At 44.8% G+C, this 16682-nt stretch overlaps 1 protein-coding gene across 1 annotated transcript in view; it reads left to right on the top strand.

Moving 5' to 3' along the window:
- DDX10 (DEAD-box helicase 10) overlaps positions 1 to 970 on the top strand; it is a 172152-nt gene extending 171182 nt beyond the window's left edge. Inside the window, exon 18 of the mRNA XM_086739555.1 lies at positions 276 to 970. Coding sequence (XP_086595681.1) covers positions 276 to 465 — 190 coding nt within the window. The 3' untranslated portion in view covers positions 466 to 970. The remainder of the gene's footprint in view (positions 1 to 275) is intronic.
- Positions 971 to 16682: the final 15712 nt, after the last annotated feature.

The following is a 16682-nucleotide window of genomic DNA, read 5'->3' as shown; positions in this document are numbered from 1 at the left end:
CTATAAGGCAGCAAGTATTAGACATGACTGATAGCAATATCTTGATATACTGTAATCAATTAAGACAGCAGAACATCCAGCACCACCTCGGCCTGAAAGCATTTCTAATTTAGACATTCTGAGTTCATCGACTTCTATTGCTTCACCCTGCTGAATTGTAATTTTGTTTGCTCTTATCTTAACATAAATTTGCCTTGTTTAAAATGAATTGTTTGATTACATGATGATATTGATTACCACAGTTGTTAAAAAGACTAATTAATTTGTTTCTGCAGTGAACCTGAGGAGAAGAGTGGAAGAAAGAAAAGAAGCTATAGCAACAGTACCGCGGCGGAAGAAATGCCACTGAAAAGAAAGAAGACAAAATTCAGCCAAGAGGAGGACCCCGATTTGCCATTGGATACTGGGCTTTCTCTGGCAGAGGACGAAGAGCTTGTACTACATCTGCTCAACAGTCACAGCTAATTATTTTTCTGCATGTTTTCTTTTCTGGGACATATCCACAATTTTGTCAGTAGTCTACACAAAATGAATTTGGCATCTGGGCAGCTGGGTACCAGCGGACATAGATAAGTGAGTTCCATGTGCAATGGGATTGCCTTAGATTGGCTCATAGATTATAGACAATATTTAGTTTGATTTATAAGGCTTTCTAAATGAACTTTCCAACCTAAATCCCCAGATGTCATTTTGCAGTAACACGTTCATAATTTAAAATCTCCAACTTTTCAAGCAGTTATCTTTTTCTATTTTAATCTTTAAATAAAAACAGAATGCTCCTTTCCTGACTGTGTCAGGTTTGTTATTTTAGAAGATAAATGTGTACTAAAATAATTAAAGCAGAAATACTGTTGGCAGCTCAAATCATACTACATAAAATGCATTTTTTCTTCTGTGTATCATGCACATACTTAAAAAATATTTTATTAAACATTTCCGAAGCCTTGGTGTAAACTTTTGATGTCTCTTCCAGCTTTGTTATGAAACCATTTGTTTATCCTCCAGTTACTGTTTCTATTATGATTCTGTCACTGGTGTTAGGCAATTCAGAAAACCACTTTTAGAAGCTAAAACTGTCTCGCATTTGACTGTGAACAGTGATGCCATGAAAAGGTAGAGCATACCACTGCCTGATAAAATTGATCACAAGGTAGATTTTGTAGCAGACTTAAAACTGTAAGTGAGCTGCTTTTTTTTTTTTATGACCAAATCTAATGATGTAAAATAATTTATTTTTGAGTGTGTATTTAAGTTTCACTCCATCAAACTATCGTGGTTCATTACAGATTTTGTGCATGCTTACCCGTAACTGCTGCACCTTGATGAGCAGCAGCAAGAAATACGCTGTGTGGGTCGTTCCCCGGGGGAGGGAAGAAGTGAGCAAGAAGTGGGCATTCTCTCTGAAGCAAAAGAAAAATTTTAATGCAATACCAAATTCTTTGTTATTCAAGTAGATTTTCTTGCTTGCACCCAAATGTGCCAATTGTGAGCTAAATGCGCTGTCTTTTTGCTTGCATTCTTGACTACCCCCTCAAGAATATTGGCACAGCATTCAGAAAAAACCATGGTAAACCCTTGCAGGCATTATGGAGAATGATGAAAACTGCTGAGAGTTCTACACATCTCTGAAATAAGCTGGGCAAAGGGAAGGCTGCTGTGCGAGAAAATGAAGGAGAGCAGGAACATCCAATGTTTTGTTTGCTAACACAAGTTTTTTGACAACAAACAGGCATGTAAAATGATGATTGTCTTTTTTTTTCAGCAGACCCATGTCTTCGTGAAGTTTACATTGCGAAGTAGAGTGCAAAACACTGAGTAGGTACAAATGCCTGAGGGCTTTCCCCTGTTGCTTCCCTTCAGCAAATCCTAAAGTACATGGTGTCTCAAAAAGCTGTATCTATCTGGTCTTCCCATCACCTATATGAAGAAGATACTAAAGTAAATACTCAAGTTGTTTTCAATATTACTTTTTCTGATTTTTTTTTTTTTGTTACAGAAATCCTTCAGCACCAGTTCAGTAAAAGCCTTTCTTCCTCTCCCTGTGCCCCATGCGATCTTTTAGCTCAGTTACCCAAAACTGAAAATATATTGCAAATTCTTGTCTCCAAATGTTGCTTCTGCTGTTCTGCCAGCAGGCAGGGTATCATCAAAACAATATTATAGGCAGAGCACATCTGCCATCTGCTCCTTCCTGACAGTGTGGAATGAGAAGAAATGACTGAATTTCACAACAGCTAAACATGAAAGATGGGACCTGCCTGGCAGCTGAGGCACAGTGTTGTTTAGTGTACGGTGCCACAGTGGGCCTAGAAAATAGCGTGGTCTGGGAATAGGAACTGCTGATGAATCTGTTAATGAAGAAGGATCCGATAGGATGCTGTTGTGCCTGTGCTTAGGCTTTGTCACGTGAACGGCTGCAGTGAATGTGGTGAGCAGTGTCAACAAATGCCTCTGCACTGGGATAGCAGAGGTCCTGCTCCTGCAGCCATGGAGGAAGGTGATAAACTTCAGTGTGAGGAGCATCAGCAGCAGAAAGCTGTTCAAAGATGAGCTGGATGTAGATGATAATCCGTACAGTGGTGTATACATCTCAGATTGATAGCGTACTTTGTGGTGAGCAGTTGTCTTGCATATCACCTGATGTCTCTCAACTCAAATCTTTGCTCTGAGAAGGTTAAACATAGTTTTTTTGGGGGGACAAGTAAGTAGAACAAAGACAACATTTACCATTTCTTATTGGAGTGTTCCTGTTTGTATGCTGGGGTGCAAGACAAGTATTCTTACCCAGTGAGCAGTAAGACTAAAAGATTATTGGAAGGACTGTGCTGCACTTCTATTTTTGTGATGTTTTCATTGTCTGCATAAAATAATTTTTCAAGTGCTCTTCTGTATTTTAGGATAATGGAATTTCTAATGTACTTACGTTCTCTGATATAGAGCCATTGTTTCTTGAATCCTTACGTTTGTCTACTTCAGACATAACTGTCCTTGAGGAGAGGCGCGTATCTAGGGTGTGACTCCCACAAGAGTGGAGCCATGTGAAAAAGTAGAGCAAAGGAGCTTAAGGCAGATGCTCCATGCTATCAGTGTGTCTTAGAACTGGGAACTGCTGCGTAAAAAGCCAGGATTCAGCATTTTGAGGCAGTGGCTGTGGTTCTGGGTTTTCACTCCTGTCAGCTGTAGGTCTGGTTTAAGAAGCTTCTGATCAGTCCTGCTTTTAGCTGTGCTTCTGGAGTGAGAAAAAAGGTGCAAAGCACACAAACCAAATATCAATTTCAGAAATGCAGGGATTGAGTTGACTGAAGGGTGTTTTCCAGGCAGCTCATTGCATTTCACACCCATAGACCTCTCAACCTGCTGCCAAAAGACCTGCCACGCATGTCCAGGGCTAACGGGCAGGTGGAGTGCGGCCAGCTGAGGCTGCCACCCATCATCTCTCTCTTCTGGTCCCAGGTACGGCATCTGCTGTGGTAGCATCTGAACAAATCCCAAACTTTCGCATGTTTGTACTTCACATGCATTATAATCCTGGCTTTACACAGGAGAAGTGAAAGTGTGGAAATAATTTGGCTTGCCTGTAATAAAGACTTCATTGGTGACTATGTAGTTGAATCCACAACTCCTAAATCACTTGTGATTTAGCAAGAGTATCTTCCCACTTGGCATCTGAGCTGCCTTCTGTGCAGGACCCTAACCTTCTGGTGCTGCGGTGTCCGGCGCTGTGAGCACCCTGGGATGGGTTTCAGGCTTCTCGCCCCCGTAGGCTGCAGCCCTCCGCGAGGAGCGGGGGAAAGCCCCCTCCTTCAGGAGGGGTAGCGACATCTGAGTGTGAGGGTGGGTATTTTCCAAGGCCATTGGCCAGGAGGGAGCCTTAAATCACCAAGAAGGAATCTTGCTTTCAATAATGAATTTTCATATTAGTTTGCATTTATGCTTTATAGTGATAGCGATTCATTTCCTGCTGCTGGTAGAATGATTTATAGCTGGGTATAGCATTAAGACTAAATCTGGTACATTTAGCTAATTGTGAAAATACACATTAGGCATTTATATAATGGTATAGTTTAGTGGGCTTTTAGTCAGATTTGTCTCATTGCCTACAAAATAATAGAGATATTTCTTTACTGGATAATCTATTGCAATTTATTTGAAGCCTCTTTTGGATGGAAACTGGAAGTCAGGTAAAAGTTGTGAGAGCATTGAAGAGTTTGGGTCTTTAGACTAGTTAAATAGACTGACACTAAATCTGCTAGCTGCTGAAGGTGTCCAGCTTGCAGTATTTTCATGAGGCATATAAAATGTGTCGTTGCAAAGATACTGTTCTGGCTCAGCACCACAGAAATTTCTGTTGGGTGTTCACTTTGTAAAGACATTATTGATGCAGCACATTAAATTGTGTGAAAAGTATAAGAAATTTAGGCTCTAAGATAAGTGGTTGCAAATTAACATTTGAAATGAGTATTTTTCTTCAAATATTAAATGAATAGATTTTTTTTTTAATATATATTTTATTCCTCCTGTAACAGGCTGAGTCCAGCTAGAGCATTGACTGGTGTGTCCTGCTGTCTGGCCAGGCTCATAGAGACAGAGAAATGCCTGAAGCAAAACATTAAAAACTAGAGAGCTGTAGTAGAGAACATTCAATTCAGACTATAAAAAATAGTACAAGATCTGAAGACACTGAAGTGACCCTGTGGGTTCCTGTAATCCTGGATACATACAATAAAACTGATAAAAAACACAAGAAGAAAATGGCTCTTAGTAAAGGCTGCAAATGGGTATTTTTCCTTATCGTGCTGCTCTCTAGTTTGACCTGATTGATCCTTATTTCTTCTGAGAGACTGAGCACGCCTTGCAGCAGGGATGCTGAGCTACATTGGCTGCTGCTGCAGAAATGGCCACTGTGGTTCAGGACGCTGCTGCTTTTATGCTGGAGGTCACTGCCCCAGAGGAAACCCTCCTCTGACTCATAACCTGAGCTTGAAATTAAGCTGGTTGGTTCGGTCCTGAAACAAATGAATCCTTGCACTGTCCGTTTTGCTAACTGGGCAGAGGGCTGGTTAACAGGCAGGTGAAGGACAGAAACACTTTTCTTGGGCAGCAGCCACTTTTGCTGTTAATTTGCTGGTGGCCTTGAGCAGGGCGTAGCCAAACCTTGCACCCAGCGTGTTTCAAGCTGGAAGATCCAGAACACATCTTAACTCCAAGAGAAATAAAACTTCCAATCAATAGCTTTAGTAAGAAAAGACTATTACCTTCACTTTTGGACCGTGTTTCATTAGATTTCTTTGTTTTATTGCTCTCTTCTCTGGTGTTTGCAGCTCCTCTGAATTTAGTCTCATCCTTTCGGATTAATGTTTTATTCTCAGAAGGATCTGCAAGTTTTATCTTTAAAAGGTAGAACTAGATGCCAGAAAATTACATTGTCGTCATCTTTGTAAATCATAAAAATTACTATCAAGGCCTTAGTCTATAGCAAATGAACACTTTTATAGTGAAGTACTCCCCAAACTTCAAAGGCAAATGAGTCAGTCCAGAGCATCAACAAATTAGAAAGCCTAGTGCAGAAGATTATTTTCAGGCCTGTTAAGAGGAGGTATTGCTACGATTAAATCAGCACTGAGTAATCGATCTGTTCCAAGAATGCCTTGTGCATTGCCTACTTTTGTCCATGTCTGGCCAGAGCCATTTTTTGCAAAGAAAACTGTTCATCAGATTCAGTCATGTACAAATGATTGCTTAAATCACACCGGGTTATCAGCTGGCAGATTTACCCAGGAGTGGAATCTCTTAGGTGAATGCTATCTATTAAGTTTTGCACATCACCTAAGATGTGTTTTTTCTATAAAATATAGATAAGTTTAATTAAACTAAATTAGTTTTGTTCAGCAGTTTTTGAAATTCTTTCGAGTTGAGAAGTAGCCGTGCTGAGATTTCAGCTGCATTAAGAGGAAACTAATGAGCGTTGTTTTCCTACTCATGTATGGGATCCTGGAAGAAGATAATGTTGCTGGCTACGGCCTCTCCGGGGCTGCAGGAGTCCTCTCTCATGCACGGCTTGTTCCTCTGGTGCTAAGCCTCAGTTGTTATGAAAAAGCTATGCGTAAGTGCAGGGTGTAAATTGAACTTGCTGTTAGCCGTGTTGATGTGCTTCAGCTTATCATACTTAAGATGAAATGGAATTGGGCTCATTGTTTGTTGTTTTTTTTTTTTGCAAGTCCATCAGAAATACATTGTGCTGCACTTCATAAGGAAGGGAAATGGTTCCTCCAATCTGAACGCTTAATGGCCGTACTCGTGTGATCCTTCCTACCAGCTGCATTCAATTATACTGAAATGCAATGTGTTTTTATTCCATGGGCTCAGTGAAAGCTAATGAATATGGCTTAGGAACTAATTTAAGCTTACTAGTCACCACAAATGTCTTACAAATTACATCTCAGCAGGGTTACAGGTTTTTAATGCCACTGCCCCAAGTACAGTTTTTATTTAATTGGAGATGTTACTGGGCCTTTGTGGAAAACACTGGGATTTGGTTTTGGTTTTAAGATAATTTTGTGTTCCCTTCTTAAAGCACAGACCAATGTGAATCATTTCCCCAAGCAATGAGGTAAGTCTATCCCAGTACGCTCTTGCTTGTGCTCTGAAACTTGCTGATGTGCTTCAAATGGACGCCCTGTCTCATCAGTAAAAGGGCTGCTGGTGGGTGGGTGAGTGTGCCTTGTTCTGGGTCTGATCCAGTGCGAGCTCAGCCTCGGCTTCCAGCCCTGGGCAGCCTGACACAGCGGCTAAAGCCTCGCAGCTACCCCTGCTCTGTCATAGGCAGCTTCTTTTATGAGTAACATCAGAGGTAGTAAAAGTCTCTTACACCCTCCACGTAGCAATTTCTGACTAAAGTGACAAGGATTATGGGGCTTAAGTTATGACAAGTGTGACCATCAAGCTGGGTGTCAGGGCAGCGCAGAGATGCACACCCAGCCATGGAGAGGTCCGTTCCTTGGGTGGTCCAGGCACCCCCAGGCCGTGCTCTGCAGCGATGAGGTGATGGAGTGGCTGGAGCCCATGGGCCAACTTCAAATGAGACAATTGACAATTCACAATTCAGTATTTGACTCCAGGTGGGAATTTTGGACAGTGCTGGAAATTTTCCCCAAGGCAACTCCTGCTGTGTCTGGTCCAGTTTGTGTGCCCACCTTAACACCCTGGGTGAAGTCTCCTGGAAACATGCTTAGGCTCTTGTGTGCAGTTAAGACATTTGTAAATAGTCAGTAGAAACTGTTCCTGCAAAAATGATTGCACGAGACAGTCTTTTGTACCTAGTTAAGATATTTAAAGGATGTTTTGTATGTGGTTAAGGTACATCAATAGCAGTGAATTATGCGTGCGGATGGGTGGTCACGTAGGACCAAGACCAGTTGGATGCGAAGAACTGAGCAAAACAATGGTTCAAGGAGTCCCTCCCAATCCAGCTGAAGATGCTGCCACAAAGACCTTTGCAATGGAGAATCTTGTTGCCACCAGAAAGCACCTGGTCACCCAACTGGGAGATTTGATTCCCCATGTGAGTGCTACCCTATGCCAACATCCCAACAATTAGGTTTTGGGTTTTTTCCTTTCAACAAACACAGTGTCTATGCAACACTCACCTGATTGGTTTTGACTGAAGTGATCATTAGTGGGTGCAAAGAAAATCTGGGAATTCAGTAAATGATTTGATGTTAACCCACACAATATCGCACATGCAAATAACTGCAAGTCAGCTTGCAGATGGATCCTGTTCCCTGAAGGTAAACCAGGCGTCCTGCTCACGATTCCTAGGTCATGGCAAACCACACAATTCCTACATGGGTGCTGCTACATCTGCCCTCAGTGAGGCGCCAACCTGTGGGGATAGTTGTGTGACAGAGACCTGGGGCGTGGTTTAACAGAAAGCAACCAGCGAGGTTACGGTGAGCAGCAAACATCCTGTTTCACTCTAACACTGCCTGAAACGCAACATGTGGTACATGAGCCCCTTTCTCCCTCCAAGAGATCATAGGATCATAGAACGGTTTGGGTTGGAAGGGACCTTTAAAGGTCATCTAGTCCAACCCCCCTGCAAGGAGCAGGGACATCTCCAACCAGATCACGTTGCTCAGAGCCCTCTCCAACCTGGCCTTAAATAGACCATTATATTTGCCTTTATTTTTAGAGTTTTCCTCTGTAAATCTCCCTATCCTACGTTAGGAAGATAAGAACACCCGATAGCCTTGTAGGGAGCTGTCAAGCCTGTCTTTGGCACCCTCTTGCCAAACTCCTCCCTCCCCTGTCACAGGGGAGTAACAGTTGCAAACAGAAGCACCGGGCTGTGGCTGATGTGCCTGGCAAACCCGTGTGCTACAGCGTAAGGCAGTGACCAGGTGACACAAGGATGTCAGCTGTCAGAGGCTGGGCCAGGAGCTTTCTTTCAAGCATACATCCCCACTGACAACTTTTTTTTAACTCCGTAAGTTTATTTTCCTAATCTTACACCCAGCAGAAAGCCAGCGGAGGGGATTGCAAGGGATCAGCACTCATCGTCCAGGGCAAAGGCTTCACTGCTGCCTTCCCTCAGGCTGTGCTCCTGTCCAGCATCTGCTCTGTGGCTGTAGCTGCTGAGCTAGATGGTCCTTGACCCGTGCAGCTGTTCAAAGAGTTGTCTTTACAAAGACAAGTTCTTCAGCTTAACTAATCAAGTGCTCCGGGTAGGATGAAAAGCTTGCATTTCTTAAATATATGTAAGAATGCATCAATCTAGTTCCTTGTCTAGTGACTAATTAAGCCTATTTAATGTTTCTGCCTCTTCTTGGAGATGCTGATACATTTATATTTTTTTTTGCAAACTGATTTGCTTTTTCAGCACCTAATTTCAGCATAAACAATACCAATCTGTTAGTGATGCAGAATTGCCTGGCTAAAAGAGCAGCTCTCCTCCAGAAACTTGCTAAATAAATATCAAGGAAGGGTGAAATTCTGCATTAAGCTCTTCCCCCCCCCCCCCCCAAATTTACCCTGCTAAGCATCTGAGGTTCTTATTTCTATCTTCTCTTTCCTGTGGTGGAAGCAAAGGAGAGGGGTGCAGGACTTGGCCACCTTCATCCTGCCGCAAACTCCCTCTGCCCAGGGCTGAGCAGCTGATGCACTCCCACCCCAGTGGGACCTGGACAGTTGGTCCTGCTAAGCGAGGCCACCAGAAGATGCCTAAGTCCCTAAGAGCGGTGTCTGCATTAATGTAGTGGGATGGGGTCTACACAGAGACAAATGGCACAGAAAAAAGCCAAGTGCTGGGAGACCCTTGGCAGAACAAGGAGTAAGGTAACACCAAGGAAAGCAAAGCCAGAAAGGATGAGACATTGGTGTGGGAGGTGGCCAGTGTCCTCTTCTGCCTACTGAAGTCTGTCTGGGCCCCTCAGAGATGGCTTGAGGGGGTTTGGCCAGGGGGAGATGTCTTCTCCCGGCTGTCAGCTCTTGAGCGGCTGTTCCTGTCTGGTGGCTGCAGCTGTGGGGAACAGGCGTGAGCAGTCATCCCCTGAGGCTGCCGTGGTGGCCAGTGCCAATGCAGTCATTTGGTCTTTTCCAAAATTTGATTGAATCCTCTCCCATTATTTGATGTGTGATTGGCCAGCTACGCTCTTTTGCAAGACTATGTGCTTAATATGAGTTCTTTCATTGCATTAACTACACAGAATTATTTGAATGTTCAAAATACGACTCTCTCTGTGGTAGTATAAAGCCTTAGACATTTTACAACAATTCACACTCACATTTCGGGCGGGTAATATTCAATATCTCATCTCAATATTCTCGTCTGTGTTGTAAATATTCATCATTTTCTCATCTACTCTTGACTGCCTGCACAGACACTGAAATTTTAGTCTTGTCAGTCAAATCATAAAGCATTAAAAGGGACAGTTTTTCTTAATTAAGTGAAAATATGAGCTTGTCTATTTAGCTCTGCAGTGATGTTAGCGCCCATTCTGTGTTCGGTTAATGGATGTGGCTGCAGCAGCCGCAGCTTCTGCAGGAACAAGTAACACCACAAAATCATGTGCTGAATGTTTTATTAGGGAAATACAAAGCTCAGTGTTTGATCCTCTATGGTAAATCATCTAAAATATCCTCCCACCCCTGCTCTCAGCCCCCTACCTCCCCGTTTTCCTGGTCTGCCGTGTGTTATTGTGCATCACTGCCCATTTGACAGGCAATACCTGCTCTGGAGCAGACCAACAAAATGCCTGTGGTCCGCCCCTGCGAGGGGCTGGTGGTGGTCCGAGCACTGGCAGGGAGCTTGTGTTGGCCTGTCCATCCCCAGCTGCCACTGCGTGTTGCTGTGGTCTCCAAAACACCCGTGCCGTTCCTGCGAGATGTCTCATTTCCTTCTATGGCCTCCCCGTGGCAAAACCTCCACAGACATGCCGGGCAGTCAGGTCCAATGTGCAGACAGCCCCCCCCCCCCCCCGGCATCTATTTACCACCGCCTTGACTCCTCTTGGCCATCTGCCTTTGTTCCCTGAGCAATTGCCATGTCCCTCTCCCAGGGCTGGGCTGGGAGGTCCCTCTGAGGATCCTGGGGTCTGTGCAGAGCAGAGGATGATGCTGCAAACCCCTGGCAGTCCTCCCACACATGTGTGCCCGTGTGAGGATAGTCATTGACTCCCGGGTCAGGGTTGTGTACTCTCCCTTCACCGGAGACAAAGCTTCCCCATCGTTAGTCCTTGTGTACTGCGAGGTCAGAGTCTGTGTCCGGGCAGCTCTCATGGGCCATCTACAATGTTTTAATTGCCTACCAGTGGAGAGTGTCTTTGGTTATCTGTGCAGTTCTTTTACAACTACATAAAACTTTGCAGATTCATCATGGTTCATGTGTGCTTGAAGCGAGGAACGTATCACCTCCATACTGCCAGCACGTCACCTGAAAACTGCCTGGGGTTCAGTGGAGCAGAGGCTAATGAGTGAAGGAGCAGATGTACTCCGTAATATTTGGTGTCCCATCCAGCAGCCAACTGTCCTTGTGTGGTCTCTGGTCCACTGTGAGAACTGTGGAGAGAACATTCTGATTTTATTTTGCAACTCCAGAGCGCATCCTTGATGCAACAGATGCTCTCTGGACAAGCGGTGCCGTACATGGATGCTGAGCCTTCTGGACAAGCACTGAGCAAACGATGTGAACTCTGAAGAGGCCGATGTTATGCACAGCGTAAGGAAGATTGCAGAGACTGGAAATGAACAACCATCAACTTGGAGAAAGAGGAGACGTTTTTCACTTTACTGAAAATGCTGCATTGACTTGCCATGTCATTAACAAAACCATGATCTTGATCAGACTAATTGGCGATTACCCTACGAAGAGCAATTTTAGTATTAAATATGAACGCTAATGAAAATCTGCCTAGCATGGCTCGTTTCAATTAAAAATAGGTTTTTCCATTGCCATTTGCCAGCCTGGGATTGCGCTGCAGCTAATGAAAGTGCACAGTCTCTGCTGCGGGTTTAAGGATCCTGATTTGCAGCGTGACACTCGTATTATGAGGAGGGTTGTTGACCCCAGGTGAACACGGGGCCAGCGGCACTGCTGGGAAGAGCACCTGGGTCTCGGTACAATGGTCTTTTAGAAGCAAATTCTGCCAGTGCCCCTGCCCTCCTTTTCAAAAAGAGACCCCAAGTTTGTTGCGTGCCTTGGGAGAGTCTGCTGTTAATTCCCTCTTGTTCACATCAGTGCCTGAAGGACTGCTGGCACCAGCCTACCATCCTCGTTTGAAGGCAGGATGAATGAATAAGTACCCTGTGTGTTTGTGACAGTGCTTTAAGTACCGCTTGAAGCATCTGAAAGTCACTGGGTCAGCTCTTTGAAATGTTTGGCACTTTCTGTGCCTCAAGGTCAGCAATAAAAGTCCTGCTGATTTGTTAAGAGCAGAGGTGGCCTCAGGGCTGACGTTTCTGAAAAAAGCCTCACTTTTGACCCCAACTGTAGAGAAATGATACCCCAGCTTGTGACCTGTCACCTGTGCTCACGCTGAGCAGCATTTACTGGTTGGAGCTGTGTTGAAGGCCTTACATTTAGCCAAAGTGTTGGGAAAACAAAACAGCCTGTGAGGTTGTCTTGGGGGCAGCTTTGGGGAACTGCTTCTGTGTTCTGGGCAGTGGTTCAGTTGTATCAGCAATGGTGGGGAGGTGTGGATGTAAGGGAGAGCAGAATTTCAGCTACTGATGCCACCTTATGCATTGGCATAGGTTTCTTAAAAAGTCCACGTAGGTAATCCCTGCATGAGAGGGAGGGTAAGTTGGTAACAAGACTTTGGGAGAGCCTTTTTCTTGTCTCAGGTTTCTTGAGGGTGAACCTAGCCAAGAAAAAGGGGCTGACTGTGACCCAGCAGAGCTGGTGTATGGGCTGGAAGTGGGGGCAGGGAGGGCTGGATTCCCCAGTCTGGGCAGGAGGAGGGAAGAGATGCACATTTCACTGGTGACCTGTCCTAGGAGGAGTCTTGAGCACATCTTGCTGTTGTGGTGAGCAGGGATGATGGACATGGTACACTCCACTCCAGTGCAATAATGCATATTGGCCTTGGCCCTTCAAAATTCCAGTTTTTCCCAGCTTTACTGTTTTGCCAATGGACTCTCACTCATTTCTCCCTTCCCCTGAGCCCTTTACTGTCTTGAAAGGAGGAACTGCCAGGGCTTTTCAGCAACTTCGGGGCTGAAGTATAATTATACCATCAAGTACTCCTTGCATTTCGATGAGGAGTTGGGATTGTCTCCTCCAGGCAGCTGATCTTGTTGGAGAACACAACCACAGAAGCACCAGGGCTTAGGCACGGCAGGGTCATGGGCATGTAAGGCTGTTACAGCCATGGTGGTGGTCTGTCCTCTTCCAGCACAGGTTGCTCATCTATGGGCAGTAACCTCAGAGCTGAAGAGCCATGAGAAACCACTGGTAGAGCTCTGCAAGGATGTGTTAAGGTTGCTCTGCCCTCATTGCTAGGAGGTACACAGCACTGCCATGGTGTGGAGACCTGCTCTGTCTCACCCATATATATATGAGAGGGGAATAGAGGGGGTCTATCACCTCCTTCGACCTGTTGGCCATGCTTCTTTTGATGCAGCCTAGGATGGGGCTGGCTTTCTGGCGCACATTGTTGGCTCAGGTTGAGCTTTTCATCAACCAACATCCCCAAGTCCTTCTCCTCAGGGCTGCTCGCAATCCATTCTCCACCCTGCCTGTATTTATGCCTGGGATTGCCCCGACCCCTGCACAGGACCTTGCACTTGGCCTGGTTGAACTTTATGAGGTTTGCCCAGGCCCACCTCTCCAGCCTGTCCAGGTCCCTCTGGATGGCATTCCTTCCCTCCAGTGTGTTGACAACACCACGCAGCTTGGTGTCGTTGGCAAACTTGCTGAGGGTGCACTCTATCCCACTGTCCACACCGACAAAGATGTTGAACAAGGCCAGTCCAAACACCGACCCCTGAGGAATGCCACACGTCATTGGTCTCCACTTGGACATTGAGCTGTTGACCGCAACCCAAACAAAGGATGTGGAAGTTGGACTGATTATGAGATGACCAACTGAGACACTTTGGGACAATTTGCTTGTATGACAAATCCTCTGTCTTTTTGGCCTTCAAGAGCATCAGCTCTGTAGGAATGGTATTTGTCAGGGTGCTTTCAGCACAGTTGAGCCCAGTTCCGAGGAGACCTGTGGCCATTTCAGTAAGATAATTTGTGTGTGAGTCAGGCACGGGGCAATATGGGGCTGCAGCCTTTTTCTGCCTTCTGGGAGGCTACCTGTGCTGTCCCAGAAACATGGTGGTTGATACGTGGGAAAAAGCATTTTGTTCATGTTAGATCACTTTGATTTTTTTTTCTCTATGGCTTATAAAGAATAATCTCTTTTATAAATTTTATAAACAAAATTCTGCATGAATAACACTTCTGTTTAACACATTGATCCAAACAGCAGCAACAGCCAGGTGGCGATGGGCCGTACGATGGCTGTTGGAGGAAAAATGTGTGCGGTGCAAATTGATGCATCAGGAGGTAAGTGTGCTCACGTCAGGCTTTGAAGTTTCTTACAGCTTTGCAAGAATTCAGCAATGATCAGCCACTGCCAAAAAAAAAAAAAAAAAAAAAATCTGTAAATTAGCAGGGACACCATTGATTGCTTTCTCATCACTTGATTGGCATTTTCTGAATTTGGTGGAGGAATGATGTTTAAAGGAGGGAAAAGTACTTTTTGACCATAACTGTATGTGCAGAAATGAAGCTGTGAAGGTGTCTGGTTGATTTTACCAGCCTGTACCTTTTGTTTAGGAGCAGTTGCTGTATCTGTTATTATTTCAGGGATTTGCACTTGATACATACGCAATTCAACTGCAGAAGTAATTACACGGAGTCATGAAGGGGTTATAATTCATTGTAATGTTAAAAATGAGAAGCTATTAAAAAGTGCCCCATATTCAGGAGACAAACCAGAAAGTTCCTTTGTCTGTGAAGCAGATTTGATCGTGGTTTGAAAATACTCAAAGTAGGACCTTGCTCTGGCACTACTGTAGGCAACAGCAGCATGCAACAGCATTGAGCGTAGCCCCTGAGCTCGCTGCAAGTTCATTCCACTTTCTCTCCTGAAGCAAACAACAGATTTGGCATTGAAGTTGGTGGCTGGCAAGACAAGGCTGCAGAAACTCTTGGAATGAGACAAGGGACTGATTTTGAGTCTGTAAAACCTGAGCTTAGATGTGAAAAGCCCATCCTAATCCCTGCTCCAGCACTGGTCTTAGTTATTAAACAGAAGAGATGCTCTGCCAAACAGAAGACACAGACCCAGGCAGGCTGTTTCTGCGCCCATCCTCCACCTAGAAGAAAGGTGCAGGGCAGGTGGCGCTGGTGGCGATGTCCCCAGAGGGTTATTTCCAGCCCCTGAGGAGCAGCCTGGGAGGAAGGGTTGTCTGGAAAGATTTACAAGGGGACAAACCCTGCTTGCCTGGGCCAAGAGACTTCTGTGTTGTCCCTTCTCTGTCCAGAAATTGAGCTGGTGGCCACCAGCCCTGCCCCAATGGCACTGCATTGGTTTAGACCAGCTGTGGGTTGGTCTGCTCAGTATATTCATGTGAAAAGTGAGCAAAAATCTGGAGCCTTCAGCGTGGGAGATGAAGGGACTGGAAATCGAACCAGATGGGCATCGCCTGGGAGCAGGGGGAGGTGGGGAAAGGGATGCCCTGTGGTGAATGCTGGGCTTTGATTACTTTGAAGCCCTCTGGTTCGTGGTGATCTGCGGTGCTGCTGCCCTGCCCACGAGCTTGCTGCTGCTTCCCAGCGTATTCAAACACCTTGTACTAATGATCTTTCATTGCAAGCAGTAATGCAAATGTGTTCTCACCGCTGATATGAGAAATCTGCCGTTGACTCAGCTTTTGTTCTGGTTTGACAAGTGCTTTATAGCAGGCGATAACAGTCCCTGAAGCAGCTGAGACGCTCTTGTAGCGTTTTGTACCTCTGTCAGTGTAGCTGAGCTGACTCGTGACCCATTTTTAGGGCTGATGAGAATTCTTCCTTCGGTGTGTAGAAGCATTTCTGTGAGAGGTTTTAATGTGGCAACAACATCTTGTTTGATCCTTTGTCCTGGGCAGTGTCCCTCTGAGAGCAAGCCTCTCCTATGTTGGAGCTTACGCCCTCTTCCCAGCGGCACAGGCGTCCCCCAGCATCACATAGCAAAACCTCCTGTTGTTCCTGGTTATGGAAAAGACCCAAATGAATCTCAAAACGAAGCATAAATGCAGCAAACCTGACTTCTAGGAGTTTTGGACACTGCTCAGATGGCCATGAAATACATTGGACTTCTAAAGAGGTGAACATTAATAGCCACTCTCTCATCAGAAATACATTATAGCAGAGGGACTGCGGACAAATGCATTTTTTTTTTTATTTTTGCATTTTTTTTCTGGAATTGCATACACATTTCCTTGGCACCAAGGTAGTGCTAGGAGATAGCTCCTCAGAAAAAGAAAGATAGCTTTGCCATGTAACACATAGCTCGACGCTCAGGACAGGGACTAGCTACATTGATGGTACTTCCACTGTTCTGCAAGTGTCTTTTCCCAGCAATGAGAAGTACCAGAAAGAAATTTGCAACTGTTTAAAAATGTTACTCGAATGTATACATTTGATTTTGGGTCTTCTTCAGCACTGATAATATTTCTTTAATGATTGGTCCCATTAAAATTCCTGTATTGATTAATTTGCCAGGAAAATAGATTGGTGAATATTTCATATCATACAGTTTTATTGATCTTCTAGAAGCTGAGGGGATGGTGGCTTTCATCATCGGACAGCACATTAACACCTTAATTGATATATTCTGAAAGCTAATTAGAGGCCAGCTGGATTCCTTGTGGGAATAATATTTTTTTTTTTTGATGTTGACAAAGCGCTCCGAAGCACAAGTCATATGGTGTGATTTACCAGTGATTAAAACTTGGCTACAGACAGAGGCAACTTGAGGAAACTGCCAGGCGGCAGAGACTGGAAAGAGTGAAGACCTAGACATTGTAATTACTTTGTTCTCTGTCACATAGACATACATCTCCGTCTATCCATCAGAAGGTGAAATGTCTGGAGAACGGTTGCGGCAGTTTAATTATTCACTGTCAATCACCCTCTAACCAGCATG

This window comes from Chlamydotis macqueenii, chromosome 1, assembly GCF_036417535.1.
Source record: "Chlamydotis macqueenii isolate bChlMac1 chromosome 1, bChlMac1.mat, whole genome shotgun sequence".
Taxonomy (NCBI): Eukaryota; Metazoa; Chordata; class Aves; order Otidiformes; family Otididae; genus Chlamydotis; species Chlamydotis macqueenii.
The sequence above is the reverse complement of the archived record's forward strand: the minus strand, read 5'-3'. Positions and strand labels throughout refer to the sequence as shown.